Here is a 19030-nt window from a genome sequence, read left to right on the forward strand (position 1 = left end):
ACACAACCAACAAGACTTAGTAAGGTCTGGTCTGGAAGTGTTTAAAACCTGGCACGTAGCAGCAACCAATTTCCAAAGTGGATCAGGATCCAAGGTAGGTGCAAATGTGTGGTTTACAATCAAACCTTGAGTGCTGAGTGCTTGGCCTGGGGAGCTAGGGGAGTCGGGGGACTTAGGTGTGGCTACAGGGGGAGGTTTAAGCACCATGTTGGGGCCTACCGCAGCGGGCCTGTCATTAACTGGGGTGTATATGACTCTGAGTTGGAAAACAGCACCTGGATCTGTCTGAGCGGAGTCATACAATTGTATACCCCACAATTTGCCATGTTCCCATTCCACTGACTGTTTTCCTCTTTCAGTGAAGTTGATGCTAAGCTTATCACATCTGGGGTTTTCTTCTGGGTTACAGGTCCCTGACTTCATGGGAGGACATTTATGTTTTCGCTTGACTTCAGTCAAGTCTACTTTTCTAGGGGGGGGGATCCCACCATATTTGCCCATTGGAGACACAGTCCCATGACTTACAGAAATAGTAATATGCTCCTCCACACTTATCAGGAAGGTGCCTGGGCAGATATAAATCCACTTGGTCATTCTAGGACGACACCAGAGTTTGGTGATGCCTAGTAAATCATGGAGGTCTACCACGAGCTCTGGGAACCAAGTACCTTTAGGGTGAATCCAGAGGTTTGGTTGAGCATGGTTCCTGTGCCAGCATGAGTAACTAGCCATGTTACTTGAATGGGACGATGGGGGTTGTAGTGAGGGAAATAGACAATAAGGCAGAGCAAGTCAGTAAGTAATACACATAGGGTAACCTCAGGGGACCTGGCATTTCTGCAGCTTGAGTTTCAGTGGATTGTCGGTGTCCCGGTGGAGTTTCCACTGGGGGGGTGGAGTCCTCTTTGGTGGCGAATGGGTCGGCTAGGCGAGCATGCGTGTAATGTATCCAGGAGGTGATGCTGTCAACCTTGAGTGCGGTGGGGGTGATGAGGACCACGGTGTATGGGCCCTTCCACCGGGGCTCCAGCGCCTCTTGCGGGTGACATTTCACATACACCAAGTCTCCAGATCAGAAAGCATGCAGTTCAGGGACAGGTCCTGAGCGGTAGAGGGCTATGAGTCTCTCCCAATCAGCTTGTGCCTGGCTTAACTTCAGTAAAGTTCACTTCCCAGTACACACCTGGCTCTGTTCCATGCTCGCTAGACCCTGGATTGTGGGGGCTAAATACACTGTTAGTCATAATACATACTTTGCATGAAGCTATAACTTCATCGAGTTTGGCATTCTGGTTTTGTATCTTGATTTTGGCGTGGCGCAGCAAGTCTTTCATTTTGCGCGACCCCAGATGGGCGGAGGAGTGGATTCTATTGAGGATTTCCTGTCCCAGTTTTGCCAGCATAAGCACGTTGTCATCACAGGTGACATACATCCATTGTACTTTCCAGGGGAGTGGGCCCGTGGGATCTGCTTTATCCATTGTAAGTCCTCTGGGGGTATACTCTGGAGATAGTGGGAGTGTTGGGGGCCCAGGGTCTGGCAACATGGTAGTAGGAAACTCTTGGGTAATTGAAGTGGCTATAGTTTTGGCAACCTGGTCGGCCCGCTGGTTGCCTCTGGCCACAGGGGAATTGCCCTGCTGATGGCTAGGGCAGTGGATGATAGCTAGCTTCTGGGGAAGCCATAAGGCGTTTAGGAGGTTAAGTATTTCTTCTTTATTTTTAATAGTCTTTCCTTCTGCTGTGAGGAGCCCTCTCCTGATAGATTGCCCCATGTATGTGGGCAGTGGCAAAAGCATATTGGCTATCGGTAAAGATAAGTCTCAGGCCTTTTCCTAAGGTCATAGCTTGTGTTAGGGCTATAAGTTCAGCACTTTGAGCTGACGTTCTGCCCAAATAGTCTCAGTCTCAGACACCACTGCCGCCCCTGCATACCTGCATCCATTCTGTATGAAGCTGCTCCCATCTGTGTACCAAGTGGCTTCTGCATCAGGGAGAGGCTGGTCCATGAGGCCCTGGCGTATGCTGTGGACCTGGGCTAGGATGTCAACACAGTCATGCAGGGGGGCATCTATGTCCGGGTCTGGCAGTAAGGTTGCTGGATTGAGAGAGGTCTTTGGCAGAAATCAGATTCGTGGAGGATTTAGTAAAAGGCCCTGGTAGTGAGCGAGCCAGTCATTGCTAATCCATCGATCCGGTGGCTGTTTGAGGACTCCCTCAATGGCATGAGGGGTCGTGATCAACAGCCCCTGCCCTAAAGTCAATTTATCTGCATCCTTAACCAGCAACGCAGTGGCTGCAATGATGCGTAGGCATGGGGGCCAGCCTGCTGCTACAGGGTCTAGTTTCTTTGACAGGTAGGCGACCGGTCGGGTCCAGGGACCAAGCGATTGAGCAAGCACTCCTTTTGCTATGCCTTTGTGCTCCTCTACATACAGATGAAAGGGCTTGGTAATATCTGGGAGTCCTAGGGCCGGGGCCAAGAGCAAAGCTCGTTTCAGGGCCTGGAAGGCTCTTTCTTGTTTTGCGCTCCACTGGAAAGACATGCTGTCCTGGGTGGCCTCATAGAGGGGCTTTTCTATCTCTGTGAACCCCAGAATCCACAGATGGCAGAACCCAGCTGACCCAAGGAACTCCCGCACTCCTTGCTGTGTGGTCGGGGATGGGGATTTTCAGAACTGTTTCTTTTCTTGCCTGGGACAGCCACCGCTGCCCATCTTTAAGGATGTACCCCCCATAACTCACAGTTTGTTGACAAATCTGAGCCTTCTTGGCAGAGGCCCAATACCCCAAAGCTTCTAATGCAGTAAGCAAGTCCTGGGTGCCTTGGTGGTGTTCTGCTTTTGTCTCGGCTGAGATCAAAATGTCATCTACATACTGTAAAAGAGTCAGGTGAGGGTGTTGCTGCTGGTACTCACTCAGGTCTTCATGTAAAGCTTCATCGAAGATGGTGGGGGAGTTCTTGAATCCTTGCAGCAGCCGGGTCCAGGTAAGTTGACCATGGATCCCTTGCTCTTCATCGTTCCACTCAAAGGCGAACATTGCCTGGCTCTGGGGGTCTAGCGGGAGGCTGAAGAAGGCATCTTTTAAGTCAAGAACAGTGTACCATACTCGATCGGGGGTGAGAGCACTTAATAGTGTATAAGTGTTTGGGACGGTGGTGTGGATGTCTAGTACCCGCTTGTTGACCTCTCTTAGGTCCTGGACTGGTCTATAGTCATTAGTTAGTGGCTTTTTTACAGGCAACAGGGGAGTGTTCCATGCAGATTGACAGCGCCTTAGTATCCCGCTCTTAAAAAGTCTCCGGATGTGAGGCGTGATACCCCACCGGGCTTCTTGAGACATGGGATATTGCTGTACTTGTACAGGTTCAGCCATTGGCTTGAACTCTACGATGACCAGTGGTCGGTGGGCAGCTAGCCCCACTCCTCCAGTCTCAGTCCAGGTAAGTGGGTAGGTTTTCAGCCATACAGTGATATCTGTTGGCTGATTGCTCTTAGGCTGCTGCTGGTGCAGTCTGTACTCATTTTCAAGTTGTAAGGTGAGTATTTGTATGGGACTCCCATACTGATCTGTGACAAGGGGTCCTTCATCTTTGAAGATGATACGAGCCCCTACTTTAGTTAGGAGGTCTCGCCCAAGGAGGGGGTAGGGGCAGTCTGGGATAACCATGAACACGTGGGATACCAGCCCATGCCTAAGTCCACAGTTCTTTGGGTAGTCCATGAATATTGTTTGATGCCTGTGGCTCCCTGGACCCATGATTTCCAGGTATCCATAGGGCCGTGGTCCTGGGTCAGGACAGAGTGCTGGGCCCCAGTATCCACTAGGAAATTTATTGGGGTCCCCTCCACTCTGAGAGTTACCTGGGGCTTAGGGAGGGGTGATAAGCCCTGACCTCCCTATCCTTCGAGCCCATTTAGCTCTAAGACTGGCACTGAAGGTCTGGGGGTCTGTTTCTTGGGGCACTCACGAGCCCAGTGTCCATGTTCCTTACAATAGGTGCAGTGGTCCTTCTGGAGACAGAGTCTTTCCCCACCTGCGGAGCCCTCCTTACCTCCTGCCACCAGTCAGCGCAGTCGCCTTTCTTTTTTGTCTGGAGTCGCAGCCGTGGAGGCTAGGAGGATCCTGGCCAATTCCTGGGTCTGTCTTCTAGCTGCCTTCGTTTGCTTTTCCTCGGGGGTTGTTATAGACTTTTTCAGCAACTTCTAAGAGGTCCTGTAAGGACTTCTTGCCCAGTCTATCTATTCTCTGCAACTTACATTTAATGTCTGGAGCTCACTGGTTAATGAAGAACATGACAACTGCTGCTCTATTCTCTACAGTTTCAGAATCTAGGAAAGTGTGCATGCGGAATGCCTCCATGATTCTTTCTAAGAAAGCTGTGGGGGGTTCTGTCTTTTCCTGCTGCACATTACTTACCTTGGCCAAATTAGTCGGCTTTCTAGCCACTTTACAGAGACCCCTCATTAGAGTCTGGTGGTAGGCTTGGAGTCTCACCTGACCTGTTCCTGTATTAAAATTCCTCTCAGGATGCGTGAGGGGGGAGTTTGCATCTATGAGAGCCTGATTGGTAGTGGGGTTCCCATCCGGACCCTCAACGGCCTTCCTGGCCTCAGCCACAATGTGGTTCCACTCATCGGTGGTAAAAAGGACCTATAAGAGCTACTGACGGGGTGGAGAACAAGATGGCGGCCGAGTAACAGCTTCCTTGCATCTGGGCACAGTGAGTCTGAGGAGATGACTCTGGGCATCTCTGGCTGGTGGGATCTGCCTATAATCATCCCTTTGAGGATACAGGGAGTCAGCCAGAGACTTCTGGACCCCAAGAGGAGGACAAAAACAGTGGAAAACTTGCATATAACTGCGTGTGTTCAATCGGTCTAATCCCCCCGACAGCTGTAAGTGCAGTAGCAGTGAGACTGCAAACCAGAAAGGCCTTACCTATGAACTGTTTTGGTGTTTTTGGCACTCAGTTGAACTGCCTTGGAGAGAGATTGAGCAGGAGTGTGGAGAACTTTGGGCGTTGTCTGGGACCCCAGACTGAGCCGCTGAGCCAGATGGATGGAGCTAATAGTGTTTGGCTGTGGGCCGCAGGGAGCCATTGTGAGAGAACTGCTCCAACAAGGCCTGCCCTAGGGGTTGCAGAGCAAGGATCGGGTGGGACTTAGTAACCTAGTGACTGAGCAGCCTAAAGAATGGGGTCTGAGCTGCCTTACAGCCCTAACCCTCAGGGGCAGTGTGAGACTGGTTTTGGCACACTGGGTAAGTGGATAGCTGCTTCACCAGTGATTCCAGCGACAAGCACTTTCCTGGGAAAACTTCTGCTTAGCAAGTTTAGAAGCTTAAAGTGCCTTTTAAGAGGGCTGAAGAGAGACTTAGGGTGTCTACCCTGTGGGGGTTGAGAAATCAGCGGAGGCCTCCAGTTGTATCAGCATTATAATTAGCATCTCATACCCCAGAAGACCACCTGTTGCCCAGACAATATTCAACAAGATATATTTACTGTTTTCTTTTTGGATTTTTTTGTTTGTTTGTTTTGTTTTGTTTGTTTTTTGTTTATTTTGATGTTGTTGTTGTTTTGTTTTTTAATTTCAATGTTTTCCGTACAGATTTTTTCTTTTCTTTCTCCAGTTTTCTAGTATAAATACAATTTCCCATTGCTGTCTTTTTCAATAACTAGAACTTCATTTTTGCTAGTGTTTCTACCCCTATTATTTGGTTTTTCACAATTTTATCCTGTAAAGTTTTCTGTTTGCTTGCTTTGGTTTGAATTATACCATTTTTGTCTTTCCTCTTTACTTGGTGGAGGTGGGGTTTTGTGTCTAATCAGGTTAGCAAAGAGTTGCTGACCTCAAGGGAACCACCCAACTGGGCACCCCCAGAGGTTGGGGTGTTTTAAGGTTGTGTCAAAGTACCCTACTGTACACCTATATTGCTCTGTCTCCCTCTTTCTGTGCCTCTCTTCTTTTTGTCAATATTCCTTTTACCCACCCCCTCTCCTTTCTCTATTTTCTTTTCGTTCTTTCCTTCTTTCTTTCATCCCTTCTTGCTTTTCAACCTTCTCATCCTTCTGTTCCTATACCAAAAGGACTCATCAAAACCTTAGTCTACAGGCACGGGAACTTAAAAAGCAAGAGGAAGTGAAAGGAAAATTAGGGCAAGGAAACAGATAAAAGAAATCACCCATGAGGAAGAATCAGCAGAAAACTCCAGGCAACATGAAGAACCAGTCCAGAACAACCCATCCAAGGGACCATGAGGTAACTACTGCAGAGGATTCCACCTATAAAGAAATGTTAGGAATGACAGAAAGGGAATTTAGAATACACATGATGAAAACAATGAAGGAAATGATGGAAACAATGAAGGAAACTGCTAATAAAGTGGAAAATAACCAAAAGGAAATCCAAAAACAGAATCAAATAAGAGATGAACTATATGAAGAATATAGAAAGGATATAGCAGAGCTGAAGGAACTGAAGCAGTCAATTAGGGAACTTAAAGATGCAATGGAAAGTATCAGCAACAGGTTAGACCATGCAGAAGAAAGAATTTCGGAGGTAGAAGACAAAATTCTTCAGATAACTCAGTTAGTAAAAGAGGCAGAAAAGAAGAGAGAGAAAGCAGAATGTTCACTGTGAGAATTATGGGACCTTATGAAGTGTTCCAACATACGAGTTATAGGAATCCCAGAAGGGGAAGAAGAATGCCCCAGAGGAATGGAAGCCATACTAGAGAATATTATAAAAGAAAATTTCCCAAATATCACCAAAGATTCTGACACACTGCTTTCAGAGGGATATCGGACCCCAGGTCGCCTCAACTCTAACCGAGCTTCTCCAAGACACATTGTGATGAACCTGTCCAAAGTCAAGGCAAAAGAAAAGATTCTGCAAGCTGCCAGAAGTAAGCGCCAGTTGACCTACAGGGGCAAATCCATCAGAGTGACTGCAGACTTCTCTAATGAAACTTTCCAAGCAAGAGGACAATGGTCATCTACCTTTAATCTACTTAAACAGAACAATTTCCAGCCCAGAATTCTGTACCCTGCTAAGCCAAGCTTTAAAATTGACAGAGATATCAAATCATTTACGGATATACAAACATTGAGGAAATTCACCACAACAAGACCAGCTCTACAGGAAATACTTCAACCTGTTCTACACAATGACGATCACAATGGATCAGCAGCAAAGTAAAAACTCAGAAATTAAAGGACAGAACCTAACCTCCACACTGATGCAAAAGATAAAACTAAGCAATGGACTCTCACAAAATAAAATGAATAGAATGCTACCACACTTATCAATTATCTCAATAAATGTTAATGGCTTGAATTCCCCACTGAAGAGACATAGATTGGCTGACTGGATTAAAAAACACAAGCCATCCATTTGCTGTCTGCAAGAAACACACCTGGCTTCAAAAGACAAATTAAAGCTCCGAGTCAAGGGTTGGAAGACAATTTTTCAGGCAAATGGAATTCAGAAGAAAAGAGGAGTTGCGATCTTATTTTCAGATACATGTGGATTTAAAGCAACTAAAGTCAAAAAAGACAAAGATGGTCACTTTATATTGGTCAAGGGAAAAATACAACAAGAAGACATTTCAATTCTAAATATTTATGCACCCAATTTAAATGCTCCCAGATTCTTGAAACAGACCTTACTCAGTCTGAGCAATATGATATCCGATAATACCATAATAACAGGGGACTTTAACACTCCTCTTACAGAGCTGGACGGATCCTCTAAACAGAAATTAAACAAAGATATAAGAGATTTAAATGAGACCCTAGAACAACTGTGCTTGATAGACGCATATAGAACACTCCACCCCAAAGATAAAGAATACACGTTCTTCTCATCACCCCATGGAACATTCTCCAAAATTGATCACATCCTGGGACACAGAACAAATATCAACAGAATCAAAAGAATTGAAATTTTACCTTGTATCTTCTCAGACCATAAGGCACTAAAGATGGAACTCAACTCTAACGAAAACATTCAACCCCACACAAAAACATGGAACTTAAACAATCTTCTGTTGAATAACAGATGGGTGCAGGAAGAAATAAAACAGGAAATTATCAACTTCCTTGAGCATAACAACAATGAAGACACAAGCTACCAAAACCTGTGGGATACTGCAAAAGCAGTTTTGAGAGGAAAATTCATCGCTTTAGATGCCTACATTCAAAAAACAGAAAGAGAGCGCATCAACAAACTCACAAGCCATCTTACGGAGTTGGAAAAAGAACAATCTAAGCCTAATGTCAGTAGAAGAAAAGAAATCTCCAAAATAAAATCAGAGATCAATGAATTGAAAACAAAAGAATCATGCAGAAAATTAATGAAACAAGGAGTTGATTTTTTGAAAAAATTAATAAAATAGATAAACCATTGGCCAGACTGACAAGAAATAGAAAAGTAAAATCTCTAGTAACCTCAATCAGAAATGATAAAGGGGAAATAACAACTGATCCCACAGAGATACAAGAGATCATCTCTGAATACTACCAGAAACTCTATGCCCAGAAATTTGACAATGTGAAGGAAATGGATCAATATTTGGAATCACACCCTCTCCCTAGACTTAGCCAGGAAGAAATAGAACTCCTGAACAGACCAATTTCAAGCACTGATATTAAAGAAACAATAAAAAATCTTCCAACCAAAACATGCCCTGGTCCAGATGGCTTCACTCCAGAATTCTATCAAACCTTCAAGGAAGAGCTTATTCCTGTACTGCAGAAATTATTCCAAAAAACTGAGGAAGAAGGAATCTTCCCCAACACATTCTATGAAGCAAACATCACCCTGATACCAAAATCAGGAAAAGACCCAAACAAAAAGGAGAATTTCAGACCAATCTCACTCATGAACATAGACGCAACAATTCTCAACAAAATCCTAGCCAATAGATTACAGCTTATCATCAAAAAAGTCATACATCATGATCAAGTAGGTTTCATCCCAGGGATGCAAGGCTGGTTTAACATACGCAAGTCCATAAACGTTATCCACCATATTAACAGAGGCAAAAATAGGGTGGTGCCTGTGGCTCAGTGAGTAGGGCGCCGGCCCCATATGCCGAGGGTGGCGGGTTCAAACCCAGCCCCGGCCAAACTGCAACAAAAAAAATAACCGGGCGTTGTGGTGGGTGCCTGTAGTCCCAGCTACTCAGGAGGCTGCGGCAAGAGAATCGCATAAGCCCAAGAGTTAGAGGTTGCTGTGAGCCGTGTGATGCCACGGCACTCTACCTGAGGGCAGTACAGTAAGACTCTGTCTCTACAAAAAAAAAAAAAAAAAAAAACAGAGGCAAAAGTAAAGATCATATGATCCCCTCAATAGATGCAGAAAAAGCATTTGATAAAATCCAGCATCCTTTTCTAATTAGAACACTGAAGAGTACAGGCATAGGTGGCACATTTCTAAAACTGATTGAAGCTATCTATGACAAACCCACAGCTAATATTTTACTGAATGGAGTAGAACTGAAAGCTTTTCCTCTTAAAACTGAACCCAGACAAGGTTGTCTTCTGTCACCTTTACTATTCAACATAGTGCTGGAAGTTCTAGCCAATACAATTAGGCAAGACAAGGAAATAAAGGGAATCCAAATGGGAGGAGAGGAGGTCAAACTCTCTCTCTTTGCTGATGACATGATCTTATACTTAGAGAATCCCAAAGACTCAACCACAAGACTCCTAGAAGTCATCAAAAAATACAGTAATGTTTCAGGATATAAAATCAATGTCCACAAGTCAGTAGCCTTTGTATATGCCAATAACAGTGAAGATGAGAAGCTAATTAAGGACACAACTCCCTTCACCGTAGTTTCAAAGAAAATGAAATACCTAGGAATATACCTAATGAAGGAGGTGACGGACCTCTATAAAGAAAATTATGAAATCCTCAGAAAGGAAATAGCAGAGGATATTAACAAATGGAAGAACACACCATGCTCATGGATGGACAGAATCAATATTGTTAAAATGTCTATACTTCCCAAAGCAATCTACCTATTCAATGCCATTCCTATCAAAATACCAACATCATACTTTCAAGATTTGGAAAAAATGATTCTGCGTTTTGTATGGAACCAGAAAAAACTCCATATAGCTAAGGCAGTTCTTAGTAATAAAAATAAAGCTGGGGGCATCAGCCTACCAGATTTTAGTCTGTACTTCAAAGCCATAGTGGTGAAGACAGCATGGTACTGGCACAAAAATAGAGACATAGACACTTGGAATTGAATTGAAAACCAAAAAATGAAACTAACATCTTACAACCACCTAATCTTCGATAAATCAAACAAGAACATACCTTGGGGGAAAGACTCCCTATTCAATAAATGGTGTTGGGAGAACTGGATATCCACATGTAAAAGACTGAAACTGGACCCACACCTCTCCCCACTCACAAAAATTGATTCAAGATGGATAAAGGACTTAAATTTAAGGCATGAAACAATAAAAATCCTCCAAGAAAGCATAGGAAAAACACTGGAAGATATTGGCCTGGGGAAAGACTTCATGAAGAAGACTGCCGTGGCAATTGCAACAACAAAAATAAACAAATGGGACTTCATTAAACTGAAAAGCTTCTGCACAGCCAAGGAGACAACAACCAAAGCAAAGAGACAACCTACACAATGGGAAAGGATATTTGCATATTTTCAATCAGACAAAAGCTTGATAACTTGGATCTATAGAGAACTCAAATTAATCCACATGAAAAAAGCCAATAATCCCATATATCAATGGGCAAGAGACATGAATAGAGCCTTCTCTAAAGAAGACAGACGAATGGCTAACAAACATGAAAAAATGTTCATCATCCCTATATATTAGAGATATGCAAATCAAAACCACCCTGAGATACCATCTAACCCCAGTGAGAATAGCCCACATCACAAAATCTCAAAACTGCAGATGCTGGCCATGGATGTGGAGAGAAGGGAACACTTTTACACTGCTGGTGGGACTGCAAACTAGTACAACCTTTCTGGAAGGAAGTAGGAGAAACCTCAAAGCACTCAAGCTAGACCTCCCATTTGATCCTGCAATCCCATTACTGGGCATCTACCCAGAAGGAAAACAATCCTTTTATCTTAAGGACACATGTACTAGACTGTTTATTGCAGTTCAATTTGCAATTGTCAAAATGTGGAAACAGCCTAAATGCCCACCAACCCAGGAATGGGTTAACAAGCTGTGGTATATGTATACCATGGAATACTATTCAGCCATTAAAAAAAATGGAGACTTTACATCCTTTGTATTAACCTGGATGGAAGTGGAAGACATTATTCTTAGTAAAGCATCACAAGAATGGAGAAGCATGAATCCTATGTACTCAATTTTGATATGAGGACAATTAATGACAATTAAGATTATGGGGAGGAGGAAAAGCAGAAAGAGGGAAGAAGGGAGAGGGGTGGGGCCTTGGTGTGTGCCACACTTTCTGGGGGCAAGACAGGACTTTACCTAACAAATACAATCAGTGTAACCTGGCTTATTGTACCCTCAATGAATCCCCAACAATAATAAAAAAAAAAAGAGCTACTGACAATCATCCCAAGTGGGCTGATGAGTAAAAAGAATTGAGTATAAGAGGTCAATTAAAGCAGTAAGTTTTTCAGAGAATTTAGGATTCTGCATCTTCCAGTTATAAAGATCACTTATGGCAAAGGGCCAATAGTTTTATTCTTGGTTTGGGGGGTTTGCTCTATTGGGGGCGCCCACTGCGCGAAGGGGCAGCACGGTAGAGTCTGCCGCCAGATCGCGCAGGGCTCTACGGCAGGTGTGGGGTAGGCTCTGGAGATTACTCCCTGGACCTGGGGCTGGAGTGGCCTCGTTGCCTGGCGGACTCGGAGGGACAGGTGTCCCCCAAGGTGAGGGTTGATAATGAGGGGGAAAAAGCACTTGTGGATCGGTTCCTCCTTGGAGGACTGGGGAAGAGGCAGTGGGTTCATGAGACTTCTCCTTTTTCTCCTTCAAGGCTAGGAGCTTGGCCACTTCTTTGGTGGGGAAAGAAAAGTTTTTAACCATGATGGCAGGTCCTCCACGAGGTCCTGCCAAGCAGTTATATACGGGATTTGTTCCGTGTGCCCGGTCACAGATTGGTAGACTGTATCTTTGACCTGAAAGATAATGGGGAGATGAAAAGTGCCAGCAGGTGGCCATCCAGTGTGTAACACTGGCCATTCATTTCTGCAAAGAGTCACAAGTTTATTTCTAGACACGTTGAAGCCGTACTCTCAGGCTCTGTCTTTGAAATCCTGGAAACGAGCCAAAGTTAGAGAAAGGGATGTCAGCTGCGTCTGTCCCATGTTGCCCTCTAAATATAACAAGACCCACACAAAACAAATAGCACACAAGATACTTCCAGAAAGCAAGAGCCTGCCCTTGCAGATTTCCAGGCAAAACTGAAAATGAGACAATGGTGTAACTTCACCCGGCGATCGTGACCTGCCTTGTCTCTCAACCAGAGGAATCGTCTGGTCTTCTTGACCAGGGACTGGGGGTTCCACGTCCCAGTCTCCCATCCATGGGTGTTTCCTCTCCTACTCTGTCGGGGGTTCCATGTCCCAACTGTGGGGGGTTCTGTGTCCCGACTGTAGACTTAACAAATGAAACCAACACAGAATAGGATAAGACAAATAGACAATGCCAGCACACATGCACTCACCTCCGGAGCAGGTTCTCAGTGATTTTGGAGGGCAAATCCCGGATGAGCCCCCAAATGTTGTGCCCAGGTCGCGGGGTACCCCTCATAAATCACCTGAAGACCAAGTCCGATGCAAAAGCAAGAGGTAGTTTATTCACAAGCTCAGGCTTGGGCTTCGGTTCCTGATGCAGCAGGAGAGCAGAGAAGCCCTGACCGCAGAGAGAAGAGCAGTTTTAAGGATACAGAAAGGAAAAAGGGAGGGGAGATATGGGCTTAGGGAACTGGACAATGTTTGATCTGGGCTAATTAGCCTGGGGAAGGATTTACTACTACTGGGGTGGAGGGTGGGTGCCGTTATTGCTCGGGGCAGACATACTGGAGCTGGGGGTGGGGGAGGAAGCAGGTTGCCTATCACCTTTGGTATGCAGCTGCAAATTGAAGGCTGTGGGGCAAAGTGGGATCAGTGAAGGCTGTGAGACAAAATGGAGTTAGTTTTAACAAAATGGAGTTAGCTTGGTCTTTTCAGTACCTTTGTAAGATACACCCTAGGTGTGGTCCCGCCAATTACCCTCCTTCCAAACCAAAAAATCTTTTTTTTATAGTTTTTTCAGTTTTATCATTTTGGGGTATGGGAAAATGCTGAATTTCTCATCCAGCTATTCTATTAATTTGTCCAAATGTTTGTCTTTTGTCTGTTGATTTGTGACTCTTGAAAGAATCAAGATTAGCTTTGATTCAGATAAGGGAGAAAAAGAGACAGGAACCCACAAAGAAAATGGAAAGCACCAAGCATAACCAAACCCAAAAGACAGTTTTGGCTTACATCGTATCTCATTCCAAACTTGTAACTAAGAGTAAGTTGAAGTTACAGCTAAGTTCAGGTCCCACACTCCGCAAGCAGAAGTTGTGATTGTGGGGAAAGAGTCATTTTTTTTAAGATGGAGTCTCACTATGTCACCCTTGGTAGTGCTGTGGCGTCACAGCTCACAGCAATCTCAAACTCTTGGGCTTAAGTGATTCTTGCCTCAGCCTCCCAAGTAGCTGGGACTACAGGCAACCCACCACAACACCTGGCTAATTTTTGGTTGCAGTTGTCATTGTTGTTTAGCAGGCCCGAGCCGGGCTTGAACCCGCCAGCCTCAGTGTATATATGGCTGGCACCGTACTCACTGAGCTACAGGTACTGAGCCGAAAGAGTCATTCTTCTAAATATAATACTGATTTTCTTTTCTTTTTTTTTTTTGAGGCAGAGTCTCATTCTGTGGCCATGGATTGAGTGTCATAGCATCATTATAGCTCACAGCAACCTTAAACTCTTGGGTTCAAGCAATCCTCTTGCCTCAGCCTCCAGAGTAGCTGGGACTTGAGGCACTTACCAAAACATCTGACTAATTTTTCTATTTTTCAGTAGAGACAGAGTCTTGCTTTTTAATCAAGCTCATCTTAAACTCCTGAGCTCAAGCAGTCCATCTGCATTGGCCTCCCAAGTGCTAGGATTACAGGCATGAGCCATCACACCTGGCCAATACTGTTTATTTGGAGCTAAAGTTTTTTGATGACTCTTCAGCCTATAGTTATCCATTAATTTAGGCTAAATTCTGTAAGCACAATGCAAAAGAAAAAATGCAATCTCATTGTTTCATTTTTTTTTTCTTTCAGTATCTAGAGGTACTTTATGGAAAACTTGGAAAGAAAGAGTTATAAAGCGACCTGCAACAGCCCATGCTTTAAGGGCAGATCAGCTGATTAGTGATCAATTTGCAACAAATACAAAGGTTTCAGAAATCCAAGATATGCTACAAGAACTCATAGACACTGCAATGTTCAATAAATTGGAAAACAGTGCTATTAAATATGTATCATCAACAATACTAAACCTTTCTAAAGCTTTGAGTATGGTAAATGATGAATTAAAGGCTATTAACATACCAAGTTACAACATACATGTAGATGACTCGACTGATAAAGAAAAAGAGCTTGCCGTGAAGATAATAGAAGATCTCACTGAAGAAAATGAAACACTTCAGCAAAAACTTCAAGAAGTAGAAGAAAAGTGTGAACAACTTCTTCGAATGAAAGCTGTTACAGAACACCAAGTATATACATCACTAACCTTGAAAATGTTACCTGGATCTTCTTCACAGTCATCCAATGCCATTATGAAAGGTAGTGACATAGATGACGAGATGGAACGTATTTTAGCCAAAGAATTTGGAGATGCTATAGATGAAGTCCCCTCAAAAGGGATCAAAGGCCCTGGGAAAAAGTGGGGCCCAACTATTTTACAGACATCTCAATCTGAAATGATTTCAGATTTACCAGAACAGCAACAACATTTACCTGAGAAAAAAAGGAAAAAGGCTCCTGAAGATAGTTCTGAAGATATCATTAAAGATAACATACCACTGAAGAAAGGTGATGTCTTTCAGACAGATGGGAATGACAAGTATCAATCACAGAACAGGAAGCACGCAAAAGACTTACATGGCTATGATACCTCTAGATCAAATCTGAGCTATAATAAAAGTGAACAATTCTCTGAGACACAAACACTGGAAAGGAAAAAAAATGAAATGAAATCCTTTTCTGAAGCCAAATCAAAGTTACTCCCTCAAGCACAAAGCCAACATTTCCTTTCTACTGAAACAAAGAACCAAGGTGACAAAAGTAGGACGATTACCACAAGGGAGAAAATTGAGAAAGTCAAACAGGAATATTCACTTCTCAAAAGCCCAATTTCATCAGAGAGTAAAGCACAGCCTACCACTGAGTCAACAGACAAAGAGGGGAAAAGTGAGGTGAGTGGCCAAGTGGAGCCACACAGTATGACTCAATCTGACTCTGAGCCACAAAAAGAAAAAACAAAAGGAAAAAACCACCAAATCTCTTCAGGAACTACCACAAGCAAAGAATTTACCAGAGCTCAAGAAATCCAAGATGACAAAAGTGAGCACAGTAACCTAGAAGAATTTCAGAAAGCCATAATGACTTACCTAAAAGAGAAAATTGAAAACATAGGAAAGCCTTTTGACCAGAAGACTATGCCGAAGGAAGAGGCGTTATTAAAAAGAGCAGAAGCTGAAAAATTGGAATCCGTAAAGGCAAAAATGGAGGAATATTTCCAAACAGTGGGTGAAACTGTGACTAAATTCTTGAGGAAATACAATGATATTAAAAAGGAAGAAAACATTGGAAAGAAACCTATGGAACAAAAAAAGATAGTCTCATTTATGGCAGGATCACAGTTTCAGAAGTCACCAATTAATGCACAGTCTGAAAGTAGTAAATTCCTCTCACGTGAGAGCACAGATCCAGTAATTAACAATTTAACACAAATGATCATAGCTGAAATAGAAAGTGAGAGAGATGTTCCAGCAGTCTCACTAGAAGAGAAAGACCACAAGAAGGAAAAACAAAGCCAGGAGCAATATTTGCAAGTGGGTCAAGAAAAAAGGTCTGGTATAAGTCTCAAACAGCAGCTTTTAGGAGAAATAAATCTCTCAAGCAAGAATTATGAGAAGATATATAATAACGTGGAGGGAGAAAAGTCACGGCGCCAAATGAAGGGTGGAAAGCAAAGACAACAGAAGCAGGAAAAAGTGGGGAAGAAAGAGCAAAGACAGAACATTCAAAAACAGACTGAGCAAGAAGGGAAGCAAAAGCAAAGGGGAAAAGAGGAAGAAGAGCACCAGAAGCTAAGACGGGAATACATAGAAGTGCGGGAGCAAAAAATGAAAGGGCAAGACATGCTCTTGGGAAAGGAGAAGGGAGAGATGAGTCACTTTCAGAAGGAAGTAGGACATCTGGGGCTGAAAAAGAGTTGGGCGAAAGAGCAGGAGAAGCAGAGGACAATGAGAGTGACAGAGGACCTGGAAAGGCAGAGGCAGAATGAAGAAAAGGATCACATGAAGACTGAGGAGGAAAAACCTGAAGAACTATTACAAAAAATCAGCCAATCTCCAGGGACAATGTCTTCCACACAGAAGAGATTATTGAAAGATGAACCCAAGTTACATGAAGAAAAAGATATTGATAGGAATCTGAGAACTACAGAGACTCTACATGATGGAAAATACTCCACACCAGTAACTTCTCCCGCTTCACGACAAACAACTACACCTGAGGGTCTTCCTATTTCAGGACAGCATCCAACACAGTTCATCACTCTCACTCCAAAGGAGGCCCAGGCTCAGGGGATCACTCCCACCCCTCAGCAGGCCCAGGGTCAGGGCATCACTCTCACTCCTCAGCAGGCCCAGGCTCAGGGGATCACTCTCACCCCCCAACAGGCCCAGGGTCAGGGCATCACTCTCACCCCCCAACAGGCCCAGACTCAGGGGATCACTCTCACCCCCCAACAGGCCCAGGGTCAGGGGATCACTCTCACCCCCCAACAGGCCCAGGGTCAGGGGATCACTCTCAACCCTCAGCAGGCCAAGGTCAGGGGCATCACTCTCACCCCTCAGCAGGCCCAGGGTCAAGGGATCACTCTCACCCCTCAGCAGGCCCAAGGTCAAGGGATCACTGTCACACCTCAGCAGGCCCAGGGTCAGGGGATCACTGTCACTCCTCAGCAGGCCCAGGCTCAGGGGATCACTCTCACCCCTCAGCAGGCCCAGGGTCAGGGGATCACTGTCACTCCTCAGCAGGCCCAGGGTCAGGGGATCACTCTCACCCCTCAGCAGGCCCAGGTCCTGGGGATTACTCTCACCCCTCAGCAGGCCCAGGGTCAGGGGATCACTCTCACCCCACAGCAGGCCAAGGACAGGGGCATCACTGTCACCCCTCAGCAGACCAAGGACAGGGGCATCACTCTCACCCCTCAGCAGGCCCAAGGTCAAGGGATCACTCTCACTCCTCAGCAGGCCCATGGTCAGGGGATCACTTTCACTCCTCAGCAGGCCCAGGCTCAGGGCATCACTCTCACCCCTCAGCAGGCCCAGGACCTGGGCATCACTCTCACCCCTCAGCAGGCCCAAGGTCAAGGGATCATTCTCACCCCTCCTCAGGCCCAGGGTCAAGGGATCACTCTCACCCCTCAGCAGGCCCAGGACAGGGGGATCACTCTCACCCCTCAGCAGGCCCAGGACCTGGGCATCACTCTCACCCCTCAGCAGGCCCAAGGTCAAGGGATCACTCTCACCCCTCAGCAGGCCAAGGACCTGGGCATCACTCTCACCCCTCAGCAGGCCCAAGGTCAAGGGATCACTCTCACCCCTCAGCAGGCCCAAGGTCAAGGGATCACTCTCACCCCTCAGCAGGCCCAAGGTCAAGGGATCACTCTCACCCCTCAGCAGGCCCAGGACAGGGGGATCACTCTCAGTCCTCAGCAGGCCCAAGGTCAAGGCATCACTCTCACTCCTCACAAGGCCCAGGACCCGGGCATCACTCTCACCCCTCAGCAGGCACAAGCTCAGGGCATCACTCTTACTCCACAGCAGGCCCAGGACCTGGGGATCACTCTTACCCCTCAGCAGGCCCAGGGTCAAGGGATCACTCTCATCCCTCAGCAAGCCCAAGCTGAGGGAATCCCTCTAACCTCACAGCAGGCCCAGGACCTGGGGATCACTCCCACCCCACAACCACCCCAGGCTCAGGGGATAACTCTTACATCCCAACAAGCCCAGGCTGAGGGGATCAATCTCATGCCTCTACAATCCCAGACTCAGGGGCCAACTCTCACCCCTCAGCAGGCCCAGGCTCAGGGGATAACTTGTACCCCTAAGCAGGACAAGGACCTGGGCATCACTCTCACCCCTCACAAGTTCCAGGCTCAGGGCATCATTTTCACACCTCAGCAGGCCCAGGCTCAGGGTATCACTCTCACCCCTCAGCAGGCCCAAGGTCAAGGGATCACTCTCACTCCTCACAAGGCCCAGGACCTGGGCATCACTCTCACACCTCAGCAGGCCCAAGGTCAAGGGATCACTCTCACACCTCAGCAGGCCCAAGGTCAAGGGATCACTCTCACCCCTCAGCAGGCCCAAGGTCAAGGGATCACTCTCACCCCTCAGCAGGCCCAGGACAGGGGGATCACTCTAACCCCTCAGCAGATTCAGGACCTGGGGATCACTCTCACTCCGCAGCAGGCCCAGGGTCAGGGGATCACTCTCACTCCTCAGCAGGCCCAAGGTCAAGGCATCACTCTTACTCCACAGCAGGTCCAGGACCTGGGGATCACTCTTACCCCTCAGCAGGCCCAGGGTCAAGGGATCACTCTCATCCCTCAGCAAGCCCAAGCTGAGGGAATCCCTCTAACCTCACAGCAGGCCCAGGACCTGGGGATCACTCCCACCCCACAACCATCCCAGGCTCAGGGGATAACTCTTACATCCCAACAAGCCAAGGCT

General features: G+C 45.8%; 1 protein-coding gene across 1 annotated transcript in view; it reads left to right on the forward strand.

The window, feature by feature from the left end:
- The window catches only part of FAM186A (family with sequence similarity 186 member A), a 118393-nt gene that overhangs the window by 53298 nt on the left and 46065 nt on the right, over window positions 1–19030 (forward strand). The window contains exons 4-6 of the mRNA XM_053556570.1: window positions 14340–16836; window positions 17737–17977; window positions 18590–18841. Coding sequence (XP_053412545.1) covers window positions 14340–16836; window positions 17737–17977; window positions 18590–18841 — 2990 coding nt within the window. The remainder of the gene's footprint in view (window positions 1–14339; window positions 16837–17736; window positions 17978–18589; window positions 18842–19030) is intronic.

The sequence above is a fragment of the Nycticebus coucang genome, chromosome 12 (assembly GCF_027406575.1).
Source record: "Nycticebus coucang isolate mNycCou1 chromosome 12, mNycCou1.pri, whole genome shotgun sequence".
Classification (NCBI taxonomy): domain Eukaryota; kingdom Metazoa; phylum Chordata; class Mammalia; order Primates; family Lorisidae; genus Nycticebus; species Nycticebus coucang.